The sequence below is a fragment of the Brassica napus genome, chromosome A10, assembly GCF_020379485.1.
Source record: "Brassica napus cultivar Da-Ae chromosome A10, Da-Ae, whole genome shotgun sequence".
In the NCBI taxonomy this organism is placed as follows: Eukaryota; Viridiplantae; Streptophyta; class Magnoliopsida; order Brassicales; family Brassicaceae; genus Brassica; species Brassica napus.
The window spans coordinates 3332656-3346085 of NC_063443.1; the positions used below are offsets into that span (position 1 = coordinate 3332656).

Here is a 13430-nt window from a genome sequence, read left to right on the forward strand (position 1 = left end):
ATTATTCTTCTTTCTCTATTCCTTTACGTGAGATTTTGAATATCATCTACACAAAAAGCCCCACCAGATTGCAAAGACCAAAACTAAAGTCTCTATCAAAATAAGAAAATTCCCGTTGCTGTCTGAAAGCATACCACGCGTTCCCGAATGAATGGTTTGGTCTAAAAAGCAAGCAAAAACAAATATGTACATGCTTTTCATTTATTGAATTCTGAACTCATTCCATCCAGACGGTGACACATAACCCGTCTTCCTTTTTTGTTTGTCCATTACACACAACGCAAAAGGCAAAAACAATGGTCCAGAAAAAAAAAAAAAAAACCCCAACCATACCCCGGTTTAACCGGTTTCGATAAACCGAGATATTTTTTTTTCAACTAATGTTTTTTTCCTTTAGGGTTGGGAGATCATCTGCTGAGATGACTTCGTCCCAGTGAAACCTCCACACACAAGAAAAAAAAACAAAAGAATCATATTTAAAGAAAAAAAGACGGTGGAGTGATGAGATTAGTGTCAAGCAACGTGTCTCTTTTTTCTTCTTCTGAGATCAATGACGACGACGCTTACGTTGTCACTGCTATGCTTAGCCAACGCCAGCTTCGTCAACAACACTGACGCCTCCGTACATGCTCTGTCCGAGATCTCTCCTTTCTTCCCGCTCTTCTTTGACCCCACCACCACCTTCTCCTCCTCCTCTTTCCCTTCACCACATTCCTTGGTTTCTCGCCGCCTTCCACCTCCACGGCCACCTCTTTTGCTTAGATACATGTGCACCATCGCACACGCCGCCTCGTTCGTCACTACGTCCCATAATCCGTCACTAGCTAGAATCAGAAACTCATCTTCCTCCGTCCGATCAGTCACGGTAACTTCCGGCTCCGAACTCACGTAAGGTTTCAAGTAGTTGTCTCCGATGGCTCGTGACATGGCTAAAACGCCCAAGACTCTAGGACCATCCCAATATATTACTCGACCTCCTGCTTCCTCGATTCGATAAAGCTCGTCTGGACGATCCGGCTGTTTATTCCGAACATTAAAAAATTAAAACCACAAAATAAAACAAATTATTTAAGGAAGGCTTTCTCTCTCTCGGGAGAGAGGCTGACCTTGTGATCTGTGGATAGAGGAACTGGCTTTCCATTCCGACAGAGAACTGCTCTAGAATCGCCGCAATTCGCTACGATGATCTTCTCGGGGGTAATGACGGAGACAACAGCGGTGGATCCGACGGCGTCGCAGTCTGGCGTCTGAAGCTCGCACCTGCAGTTAGCGCTCATCACGGTTTCGCCCCAACGTACAACCTCATTGTCCATGCGCGTGAAGCTACGCTCCATCATCTTCTTCCACTCTTCTTTCCTATCGGAGAGAGCTTCCTCCTGCACTATCTCGTGAAGCCTCTCTTTACATCTCGTCGCGACCTAAAAAACGACGTCGTATAAGATGAAATTTGAATTCAAAATGAAACATTTTAAAAAAGGTGTTAAAACGGCGTCGTACATGAGAGCAGCCGTGTCCGTCGTAAACGCCAAAATAATGCCACTTTGCTCGAGAAAACTCCGTTTGCTTCCGAACAAACGATGGATGAATCGCAACCGCATCCTCCATATCTCTTCTCCTACCGCACACCGATGCGGCGCCGTATCTAGGCCTCGGATCCGTCTCTCTCGCAGTTTTCTTAGACGGGATAACCGATGAATCTTCACCGGCGTCAACGTCATCTCTAGTGATCTCCACATCAAGTAATACACTCTCCTCCGCTTCTGAGTCAGGTGAGCTGCGAGAAGGTGATGATGCACAGTTCATAATATCGTTCTCCTCCTGTTTATTACGCTTATAAACACCTTCCGAATCTTCCACCGCCGTCTGTTGCATCTCTGACGGAGATATCCTGCATCGGTGGACTCCGATCCTCCTCCTCCGGTTAGACCATGACGGTTCGTCGTCGTAACAAATATCCGCCATCACAAATAGATTTAAAAAAAAAACTCTCAGGATCGTCTTCGCACTAGATTGTTGATCGTCGATATTAATTTCCGAGAAAAATGGAAAATCTCTCTCCGATATTTTTCTTTTTATTACAGAAGTCGAATGGCTGTGTTGTGTAAATTGTGTTAGATAGCATGCAATTGATTGAATAAATATCATCGTTACACGTTACAAGGTAGGGGGTCATTTATACCCCACGCGCCTACCGCTTCATAAGCATTTTAAAAATTCATTTTTTCAAATTCACTTTTTAACTTTGATTTTTCTCCCCATCTGTCTTAAAAAAATCTTTACTCTAGCGACGTGACGTATCGGTCTTGTGCCTAAATAGATTAATCTTCACCGTTGATCTGATCACTACGCTGCTTAAAATACACCACGTAAGCATCACTATCAGGTATGAGATAAACGTGGGCCAATGAGAATTGAACAGAGCGAAAGAAGGAAGTTCCTTTCGCGCCACGATTGTGGTCCACTCTTTCTCTCTGGAAGACCTTTTTTTTTTTCTTCTGCTTGTCCGAATTGTCTCTCTGTCTCCCTAAAGATGAAAGATCTGATCAATAAAATACTACTTTGATTTAAAAGAGTTCCATTACGTTAAATCTCGTTGTAGTTAACCTTGATTTGAGCTAAATTAGGTCATCTTTTTCAAGCCTAACTAATTAAAATGCATCCGGAATTGTTAGTTTTGTGACCTTTCAGTTAAATAATCTATATACTGAGAACTAATTAAAATTAGGTTAAATGAGACACAGTGACAAAAAAAAAAGTTAAATGAGACACGTTAGCTCTCATCTGAGAGGTATACTATATGTTTTACGAAAATAATGATATTAATATCAACCTAAGTGAATATTTTATTAAAGAAAATTTTTACTCCATCAAACTATGCTCTAAATAAAAGACAAGGGTCACACATTCTTGGATATCAAAATGCATCGAAGGCTCGCTGAAATAATTAATGATACACATCTTCAAACTCTAATCCCAGTAACTAGCATTATCACAAATGAACAAGTTTACGCAACTATCGTTGTAGGCTGGTTTTGCGAGCTTTTCAGACAGTACTATCGCTGTCGTCTAGAGAACGAGCTCTCATATTGCACTGTCCACTTCGAACGTAGCTGATAACAAACCCGAAAACCACACTGTGCGACGTCGTAACCGTTTAGTCATAACAAATGCTTTTGCATGCATACCAGTCGTATTAAATGCTCTTTGACTATGGTCTGATAGGTAATATAAAATTTCTAAATAGCAAAAACATATGCGTATGTATGTTACTGGGATAAAATTTCACGACACATAGATAAAAAAATATCATGCTATTTGTTTTAACACATTCGCGAAACTCTTTACATATTGAGACAAATTTTGTAATCTCATAGCAAATCACTTGCATAAGAAAATAAGATCGTTTACCTAATTAATATGATGAGTGGGGTTAATTAATAAATTGATTTGCTGCAAATTTCAGATTTGAATTCGGTTGGTATACTATAAAAGTCAGTTAGAATTAGACAAGCAAAGATTCTCGGCACTGCAGAAAATCTTGTGTTCAGCATTTTTGTAATAATTATACTATATCATACTGGATGTAACTTCAAATCTGTCTCCATTAAGTGGATTTGATTATACGCACGAGACCAAATTAGATTTCACGCTGTAAAGTTGTAACTACTGATAGGTATAAAGTAGCTTACTATCGGAGAAGGAAGGGAAAGGAGATAGCAGAGGAGGATGACGTGGAGAAGGGTTTAAGTGAAGGAGGAAGCGGAACTTCTAGTTGAAAGAGAGGGTTTGCGGTTAGCTCAGGAGGGAGAGAAGCGAGCTATATAAAGAAGATAGAGTTTGTTTAGAGAGTTATGCTTGATGTTGTTTGTAATTGACGCTATGAGTCTTTACACCTCAGTCGCCATGAGACTGGTGAATCGCTTCTGAGTTCGTTATGAGAGCTTAGATCGATTCACACTCAAGCTATACTTACCTTTTCATATTGATAATCGAGAGTGTTTACGTTGTTACAAGAGTTCTAGATAGCTAAAATCTATCATTGGTGCGGTGAGCCGTTTCGAGTCAACGCGATGCGATCTCCGTGTGCTTCGCCGACGAGTTCGCGACGACAGATGGAAGCAGACGAACCGGAGACGACGATTCAGGAGGAAGTGGTGTTTTTGCGGGGTGGTTACAATCTGTTGATGAACCAGGCGGTGGAGAATAAGCAGCGATTCCAGCTGTTGGAGGAGCATTTCCAGGATATCATGAAAGCGATCGGGAAACGTCCGATGAGCGCCGCGGAATCTCCGGAAGATAGTCGATATCGACCGGAAACTTCGAATCGCGAAACTCAGGTACCGGCTCGTAACTGGGAACATAATCGGGATGAATCTCAGCTAGGTTATCGATCTGGTCAATTGAATCTTGCAAATCGTGAACACATGTTGAAGAAATTAGAAATGCCTAAGTTTGAAGGTACTAATGCACATGATTGGATAGTGGATGTTGAACATTTCTTCACGGTGGGGAGGTTTCGAGATTCAGAACGGTTGGATATGATAGCTCTTTGTGTGGAAGGCAAGGTCAAGAAATGGTTTGCTTGGGTCTTGAAAAGAGGGGGTTTCAGAGACTGGATGGACTTTAAGCAACAACTCATTTACCGATTTGCAGAAGCCATTGATGATGAACCAGAAACAAGATTGTTTTCTCTGCGACAGACAGGTTCAGTTGCAGACTACGTTTCTGAGTTTGAGGAACTTTCTTCTCAGGTCACGGGGTTGGAAGATAAGTTTTTGGAAAGGATATTTTACAATGGTCTCAGTCAGGAGATGAAAGAAGTGATCAAGATGAAAGATCCACAGGGACTGTCTCAGTTCATTGCAGTAGTATTGAGAATGGAAACGAGTACCTTCTGTAAAGTGATGAGCGGAGCGACGAAAGAGGACTCTAAAGTTCATAATCACCGCTCTTACACTGGAGGAAAGAGTTCTAACACTGTGGGGTTTCAACGAGGCAATGACGCAGCGATAAACAAAGAAAATCAACCAGCTCGAACTAACATTCGACCAAGACAGCAATTCTCAGATGCTGAATTGGATAAGATGCGTAAAGATAAGATCTGTTTCCGTTGCAAAGCTCCGTGGACGCCAGCGCATAAACAGGAGTGTCCTAATAAAGCTTTACGGGTGTTGACAGTGATAAACGGATTACAGTTAGAGGTGGTTGATCAGTTCAAAGACACAGAGGAAGATGAATACTTTACACCTGTGGTTCAGGAATTACGCACTCTGTCGTTCAGTTCTTTCTTAGGATTGGATTCACCAAGAACGACGAAGCTGCGGGGTTGTATTAACAACAAAGAGGTGATAGTCATGCTCGATAGCGGAGCTTCGCACAATTTTATTTCTCCTAAAATTGTGAACAGGCTGCACTTGAAAATTTGTGCTGATAGCGGCCTAGACGTGCTGTTGGGAAATGGAGTTGCAGTCAAAGCTCTTGGGTTGATCAAGGCTGTAACTTTCAAACTCAACCAAACCGACTTCACGTCAGACTTCATCTCTTTAGAACTGGGAAACGTGGATGTGATCCTTGGAGTTCAGTGGCTGGAAACACTTGGCTTATGCGAGGTTGATTGGAAGCAACAAGTATGGTCATTTGTTTATAAAGGACAGCGAGTCACATTGTATGGCGATGAGTCCCTGCACTGTGATAAACTCTCCTTTAAGTCACTCACTCCAATATATCTTGGTTGTCGTCAAGAAGAGGTAGTGTTGATGGCAACCTCGAGCGTCACATCCATGAAACCAGATATATCTCCATCACCTACTTGTGAGACAAACTCTGAGTTAGCGGCATTATTGGAGCAGTTCTCAGATGTTTTTGCAGTACCTTCGGGATTACCTCCACTACGGGGTAAAGAACACTCGATATTGTTATCTCCTGGAGTTACTGCAGTCTCAGTGCGTCCGTATAGGTATCCGCACGCCAGTAAGATTGTGATGGAACAAATGGTGGCCGAGATGTTAGCTTCCGGTATAATCAGACCAAGCAACAGCCCTTTCTCTAGTCCGGTACTGTTAGTGAAGAAAAAAGACGGGTCTTACCGTTTTTGTATCGACTACAGGGCATTGAACAGAGCCACCATTCCGGATAAATATCCTATCCCGGTCATTGATCAGCTTCTGGATGAGCTTCATGGTGCGTCCGTGTTTACAAAGCTGGATCTTCGATCGGGTTATCATCAAATCAGAATGACAGAAGAAGATATCAAAAAGACTGCTTTTCGCACATTGGAGGGACATTACGAGTTCTTAGTCATGCCCTTTGGTTTGACTAACGCACCGGCAACATTTCAATCTCTGATGAATATGGTCTTCAAACCATTCTTGCGAAATTTCGTATTAGTCTTCTTTGATGATATATTGATATTCAGCAAGAATCTCGCGGATCACTTGGAGCAGTTGAAGTTGGTGTTACAGGTCTTGCGGGAACAGAAGTTATTTGCGAATCATAAAAAGTGTACTTTTGCAGTTCCTCAAGTGGAGTACTTGGGGCACATTATTTCTGCCGAAGGGGTCGCAACAGACAAGTCAAAGACTGAAGCTATGCGACAGTGGCCTATACCTACCACGACCAAGCATCTTCGAGGGTTCTTGGGTCTTACAGGGTATTATAGAAACTTTGTTCGATACTATGGCGTTTTGGCTCGTCCGCTCACTTCTTTACTGAAACGGGATCAGTTTGGTTGGAACAATGAGACGCAGATGGCGTTTGATAAGCTTAAACAGGCCATGGTATCAGCACCAGTGCTGGCGTTACCAGACTTTACGAAGACGTTTGTGCTGGAGTCCGATGCTTCAGGGGTGGGAGTTGGAGCTGTACTTATGCAAGACAAACGACCGATAGCGTTTTTCAGTCATGCGTTAACTGATAGAGAACAACTCAAACCAGCGTACGAAAGAGAACTCATGGCTATAGTCATGGCGGTCAGAAAGTGGAAACACTACTTGATTGGGCGTAAGTTTGAAGTTCATACAGACCATCGCAGTCTCAAATATCTTCTCGAGCAGAAGGAGGTCAATTTAGAATATCAAAAGTGGTTAACACGTTTACTGGGCTTTGATTTTGACATATTTTACAAACCCGGTTGCGAGAATAAAGCGGCTGATGGATTATCTAGGTGTATGTCTGTGTCATCGTTGCTGCTGGCGGTTACAGTACCGTCTGTCATACAGTGGCAGGAGCTGGATAGGGAGTCAAGCGACGATGAGTATATTCAGCTGAGGATCAAGAAGATTAAGGAGGGGTCAGTTAAGTCGGGAAAGTTACAGGTGATCGAGGGGAGGCTTTGGTCCAAACATCGTTTGGTTATCGCAGCCACTTCACGGTTTATTCCACTCATTCTTTCGGAGTGTCATGATAGCAAAGCAGGTGGACACTCAGGGGTTTTGAAAACAGTCAAGCGAATTCAACGTTCTTTCTACTGGTCTCAGATGTATCGAAGAGTGCAGGAGTATGTAGCGAATTGTGGTATCTGTCAGACCCATAAACACTCAACGCTTTCACCAGCTGGTCTCCTTCAGCCACTACCGATTCCGCAGAAAATTTGGGAAGACATCAACATGGATTTTATAGAAGGACTACCTACTTCAGCGGGGGTCAATGTGATATTGGTGGTCATTGATCGGTTAAGTAAGTATGCTCATTTTATTCCTCTGCACCATCCTTTTTCAGCAGCAGATGTGGCAAAAGCATTTGCGAAGGATATTGTGCGTCTACATGGATTTCCCCGAAGCATCACTTCTGACCGTGACCGTATATTCTTAAGTGCATTCTGGACTGAGATCTTCAGGTTGGCAGGGACGAAGTTACAGTATAGCACTGCTTTCCATCCTCAAACCGATGGTCAATCTGAAGTTCTCAACCGCTGCTTGGAAACATATCTACGATGTTTTGCTTCAGAACATCCGAGGACGTGGTCCAAATACTTATCTTGGTCTGAGCTTTGGTATAATACAACATTCCATAGCTCACTTCAGATGACACCTTTTAAAGTGGTGTACGGTCGTGAACCACCTTCGTTATTGCCGTTTGAGAAAGGCTCTACTCGCAACTTTGAGTTGGAACAAGAAATGTTGGAACGGGATGAGATGCTCCAAGCTTTGAAGCAGACATTGGCTAGAGCGCAGCAGTTGATGAAAGATCAAGCAGATAAGCATAGGAGAGATGTGCAGTTTGCAGTGGGGGATATGGTTTATCTGAAATTGCGCCCGTATCGTCAGCAATCAGTAGTGCAACGTTTTTGTCAGAAACTGGCAGCGAAGTTCTACGGGCCATATAGAGTGGTGGAACGTATTGGAAATGCAGCCTACAAGTTACTCTTGCCTAGTCATTCTCGTATTCACCCGGTCTTTCACGTTTCTCAATTGAAGATTGCTTTGAGTCCGCAGGAACAGGTGTTGGAGCTACCTCGTGTGTGTTTGGGAGGGTCCCAAGATGATTGGCTTCCGTCGGATGTGATTGACAAGCGTTATGATTCAAGCGGGAGACTGGAATTGTTGGTGACTTGGCAGGGTAAACCAGCAGAGGAGAATTCTTGGATGTCTTATTTGCAGTTTGTGGAGCAGTTTCCAAGTTACAAGCTTGAGGGCAAGCTTGGTTTTGTTGGGGGGAGTATTGATAGGTATAAAGTAGCTTACTATCGGAGAAGGAAGGGAAAGGAGATAGCAGAGGAGGATGACGTGGAGAAGGGTTTAAGTGAAGGAGGAAGCGGAACTTCTAGTTGAAAGAGAGGGTTTGCGGTTAGCTCAGGAGGGAGAGAAGCGAGCTATATAAAGAAGATAGAGTTTGTTTAGAGAGTTATGCTTGATGTTGTTTGTAATTGACGCTATGAGTCTTTACACCTCAGTCGCCATGAGACTGGTGAATCGCTTCTGAGTTCGTTATGAGAGCTTAGATCGATTCACACTCAAGCTATACTTACCTTTTCATATTGATAATCGAGAGTGTTTACGTTGTTACAAGAGTTCTAGATAGCTAAAATCTATCAACTACATTCATGATAATCTCACAAGTCACTATGAAGTTGAAAGTTAGAAAGAGAAAACCGTACAGAGGACACGTAAGTGTCTTGGAGTTAGGAGTTTTTTTTAACCGTTTTAAAGGCAGAAGAGAGTAAAGGATCTTGGGTGAAGCAGTGGCCCAACCATTTACCTATACGTTTCCGCTTTGGTTCTATTCCGGCGAGTGGTCCCTTCTTTCAAGAGAGAATCTAAAGACTCCCTTTTCACCACCGTACGCGTGTTTCAATCGTAAATTCAATCGTATTTACTATCGAAACAAATTTAGATTGAAGTTAGGTCAAGTTGCCTCTCACTCTCATCACTCTTTAAGTCAACCATGACAAAGAATCAACTGGTCTCAGTTGTAAAATGGTAACTGGTGCTTGCTTATAAAATGAATAACGCAATTTCTTATTTATTTTGGTAAAAGTTATTAATGTCATCGTTTATTACCGAATCTTGTTACTTGGTCACCGAACTCAAAAAGAGATATGTGCGGTTGTAGTTTGCACGTCTCAGATTCGCAGCCGAAAAAACATCTTTTTTTTTCCATCTAAATTTTATTAAGAGCTCAAGGTCCAAAGAGACAAAACCCGAAAAAAAAAAACCATACACAAAGCCCAAACCAAACAAAAAGAGCCACTAAAGCAACCAGCCCAACAAAGCAACAAAAAGATAAGACGCTCGACCACAACACGCGTCAAAAGATTAGTGGAGGTGAAAACATGTGTTAATATCTCATCCTAAGGAGACCACGGTCACGATAGCTTCCACCTCATCACCGCTTTTGAGAAACAATGCCGAAACACTAAACCGACGATTACCAGAATCCACCGTACCACACCGGAATGACACCGGGACCACAAACTTCCACCGTCTTCATCGACTTAGAAGATCACCAGACTCTACCGGGAAACTTGATCCCTACCACCGAAGAAACACCTCCAACGACTGTATCAGAGGTTTTGGGGATTCAGACAGCTGCAACGCACACGCCATAGTTTTGGAGAGCGTCAATCGATTTAAATCGAGAGCTCATCCAACCGATTTCATTAACCAGCTCCATAATCTTCGCTTCCTACCAATAAACTCCAATTATGATAAATCATACGAACGGGCTCCAACTAACAGCCCAACGAGAAGATCAATCGACGGTTGAAACATATGACAACCGGCGATGATTAGGTCCGAGAGAGACTCGGTAGAGAGCCAACGACACCGCCAAGGCTCCACCACCGGATACCACTGCTGAATAGTTTCACCAAAGAGAGCGCAAAACCACCAGAGTCTATACCGACTACACAGCGTCAGAGAAACCGCCGTATACCAGAGTCGATATTTATTAACCGGAAAGATAAATCATCGACGGAACCACCGCGAACCACCACAGCCAAAAAAACATCTATTGCATTTTGAAAAACAAAGTTATTTAATTAAATTACAAAAATATATACAGCCAGTAATCCATGCAGCTTTTTCCAAACATTGCTTGTCTATGACTATGACTGAGGTTTCAAATGGTTATCAACCGTCAATAGTAACAAAAAAATTTACATGTATATATATTGTTGTATTATTTGAACTGCCACTTATCCTGCGGTTGTTCCCCACATTACCATTAAGAGCCTGATTAGTCTTACAATTAAAAACAATAAAAATGGTTATGCTGCAATAATTTAAATTTAGAATCAGTCATTAAATTAGGGTTTTGGTGGTTCAACGGTATTCTGGCAAGTTATTCTTCTTGCAGACCAGAAGCTCATATCATCCGTACCCCATTCAAAGCAATCATTAATGTACCACCTACTAGTTTTTTTCTTTCTTCCAATATTATGTTAAAAACGAGGCGAGGAAAAGTTAATAACTTAATACAGAACTGAATAGTTCCATCAGAAAATAAAATGAAATAATTGTGAGTATTAGTAAAATTTCAAAACTCATTCGATAACAAATATGAAGGATGATGGAATGGGGCCTTGTTCCTGAACCCACCGACCCAACCAAAACTACTGTAATTGAATTGACTCCCAACACTGAAGCTCCTAGAATCATTGATAAGTGACAAAAATCATTCAGTTTCTGTAAATTTGGAATATAGCGTATGAGTTATCATGATCCTGTATCATTATTATATGATTTTATAAAGTTGGTATTATTTTACAGAAAATATCTAAAGTTCAGTGTGCATGGTGGCATGCACCTCGACCAGTGCCTACGCTACATACATGTTATTGTTCTTAATTACGTGGTCATATAGCTTCGTATATTTCTGCTCGTTTAATTTTAAATACGTTCAACTTTTCAGCTAAAACTATTAAAATTCGAAATAAAGTAGAAAAGTTAAGAAAACAACAAATAACTAATTTACATTTATTACATCGTCACAACTAGTAGTGTTGGAAGGTCGAGAATTGTTTACTCTTTTGGATATACATTACATTACGCCTTTAGAACGACACATAAGGTATTTCTGTTTGGATAAGTATTTTATATCAGTTTTTCGGGTCTGAATATATATCTGTAGGTTTATTATGTACCAGATCGGAAGAGTTTCGTTCTGGAAGTTTGAAGTCTCTTATATAGAGTTAGATATGGGTGCTTAGCCCCAGATGATAACGAAAAACACAGTGAACATCAGAACATACAAAATCTGTCTCTAGACACTGAAACTTAATATTAAAAAGTTGAAGTTTAAATTTATATTGGGCATTGGATTTTAATCATGTGGCTGATACGAGAAGCCATTGACAGAGAGACCTCCATCGACACAAATGGTCTGACCAGTTATATAAGAAGCTGCAGGCATACATAGAAAAGCCACGAGCGAAGCAACCTCTTCAGGCTCCCCGAAACGCCCCAACGGCTTTCTAGACGTTACAGCCTTCTTGAAGTCATCATCGTATACCTGATAATTATCATCAAAGTCAAGAGATCAGCAAAAGCAAGAAAGAAAGATGATTCTTGGAGGTAATATGTAGCATAGTGTCTCTCACAGCTTTAGCCAGAGGAGTTGCAATGACAGCAGGAGCCACAGCATTAGCCCTAATGCCATCACTAGCCCACTCACATGCCAAGTTCCGTGCTAGCTGATTCATAGCCCCTATGTATACACACACATTTTAATATTTGTAAATTTCCTTCATTAAATAAAAAAATGCTAGTAAACCAAACATAATATTACAAAATACTGACCCATATTAAGCAGTATATTATAAATTTTAATTACGCATTAAGTCCCTCAATATTTCAAAATAACCTATTGAACCTCTACTAAGGGTTTCAGTATTCAGTGGTTGGTATATATATACTTACCTTTAGTTGCACAGTAGATGGAGCTGATGCTAAGCGAAACAACTCCAGCAACAGAGGACATGAACACAATGCTACCACATCCTGAAGCCTTAAGGAGAGGATGTGAAAGCTGGCTCAAATGAAAAGCAGATTCTAAGTTGGTCGAAATATGAAACGAGAAATCATCTGCTGTATGCTCCACTGTTGGCTTTGACCGAATGGCTCCCACATTGTTTATCTAACAACCAAGATTATATATAAGCCTTATAAGATAAATCATTATGGTTTTGCGATACTATATACATAGACGATTCAATCTTACAAGGATATCAAGCTTCCCGCCAAACATAGAGGAAACCGTCTCCATAAGCTTCTCTCTGTCTGTTCTAGAAGTGACGTCACAAACTGAACCAGTGACATGAAACCCTTTCTTTTGCCAATGGCTTATACACTCGTTAAGCTGAGATTCATCTCTGCCACAAGTATGGATTATGGCTCCAAATCTTGCAAGTTCCTCTACCACAGCATGCCTAGAGATAAATTGATTATATTATAGTCCATAGTGATTTTAATAAACATGAAAAGATTTGGAGCTGTTTGACCAAAAAAAAAAGATTTGGAGCTGAGGTGAAATTATATACGAACCCAATGCCTTTGGTTCCACCGGTTACAAGTGCCGTCTTGGCTCGAAGGCTCCATCGTTGGAGTTGCTCTGCTCCAGCCATTGCTCTCCTACCTCTAAAGACCTCAGATTGTAGTGAATGTTGTCAAGAGAATACGTGGAGCTAATAATACTTCATCGATCATGAATTATTGGAGATAAAAGGGTACGATGATGGGCTTGGTCCATAATGAATATCTTAGATATAGAGGATCCAAATCGTCCACGACAAAAAAAAAATGGTTCCGTACCAACGAATCAATGGCCAACATCTTTACAACCACTAAAGTCTAAAAGGGGATAACAAATAAAAGGCTGATGTCGAACTTGAGATATTTCCTCTCACACACACAGGGGCCAAGGGAGGGCAACAACAAAGGGGGTAACGTGCATCCATAGTATTATCAAAATTTTAAAATTTAGTATGTAAATTC

General features: G+C 41.3%; 2 protein-coding genes across 2 annotated transcripts; both read right to left on the reverse strand.

Annotated features, from left to right (window-relative positions):
• Positions 1-183: 183 nt before the first annotated feature.
• Positions 184-2160, reverse strand: LOC106391984 (protein phosphatase 2C 3). Its single transcript, XM_013832744.3, has 3 exons — positions 1498-2160; positions 1107-1418; positions 184-1017 (listed from the first exon to the last, which is right to left on the reverse strand). Exons 1-3 carry the CDS (start codon positions 2143-2145, stop codon positions 514-516), a joined length of 1464 nt encoding a protein of 487 aa, XP_013688198.2. The 5' UTR covers positions 2146-2160; the 3' UTR covers positions 184-513.
• A 9444-nt stretch (positions 2161-11604) lies between these two features.
• On the reverse strand, positions 11605-13237 carry LOC106391116 (tropinone reductase homolog At1g07440). Its single transcript, XM_013831682.3, has 5 exons — positions 12981-13237; positions 12658-12865; positions 12357-12573; positions 12038-12144; positions 11605-11949 (listed from the first exon to the last, which is right to left on the reverse strand). The coding sequence occupies exons 1-5, from the start codon at positions 13058-13060 to the stop codon at positions 11761-11763; spliced, it is 801 nt and encodes a 266-aa protein (XP_013687136.2). The 5' UTR covers positions 13061-13237; the 3' UTR covers positions 11605-11760.
• Positions 13238-13430: the final 193 nt, after the last annotated feature.

Coding starts and splice junctions, on each gene's coding strand:
- LOC106391984 (XM_013832744.3), bottom strand. CDS start 2,145: ATGATATTTATTCAATCAATTGCATGCTATCTAACACAATTTACACAA. Junction 1,419..1,497: donor ACGGACACGGCTGCTCTCAT/GTACGACGCCGT, acceptor GTCGTTTTTTAG/GTCGCGACGAGATGTAAAGA. Junction 1,018..1,106: donor CTCTATCCACAGATCACAAG/GTCAGCCTCTCT, acceptor CGGAATAAACAG/CCGGATCGTCCAGACGAGCT.
- LOC106391116 (XM_013831682.3), bottom strand. CDS start 13,060: ATGGCTGGAGCAGAGCAACTCCAACGATGGAGCCTTCGAGCCAAGACG. Junction 12,866..12,980: donor GGTGGAACCAAAGGCATTGG/GTTCGTATATAA, acceptor ATTTATCTCTAG/GCATGCTGTGGTAGAGGAAC. Junction 12,574..12,657: donor GCGGGAAGCTTGATATCCTT/GTAAGATTGAAT, acceptor CTTGGTTGTTAG/ATAAACAATGTGGGAGCCAT.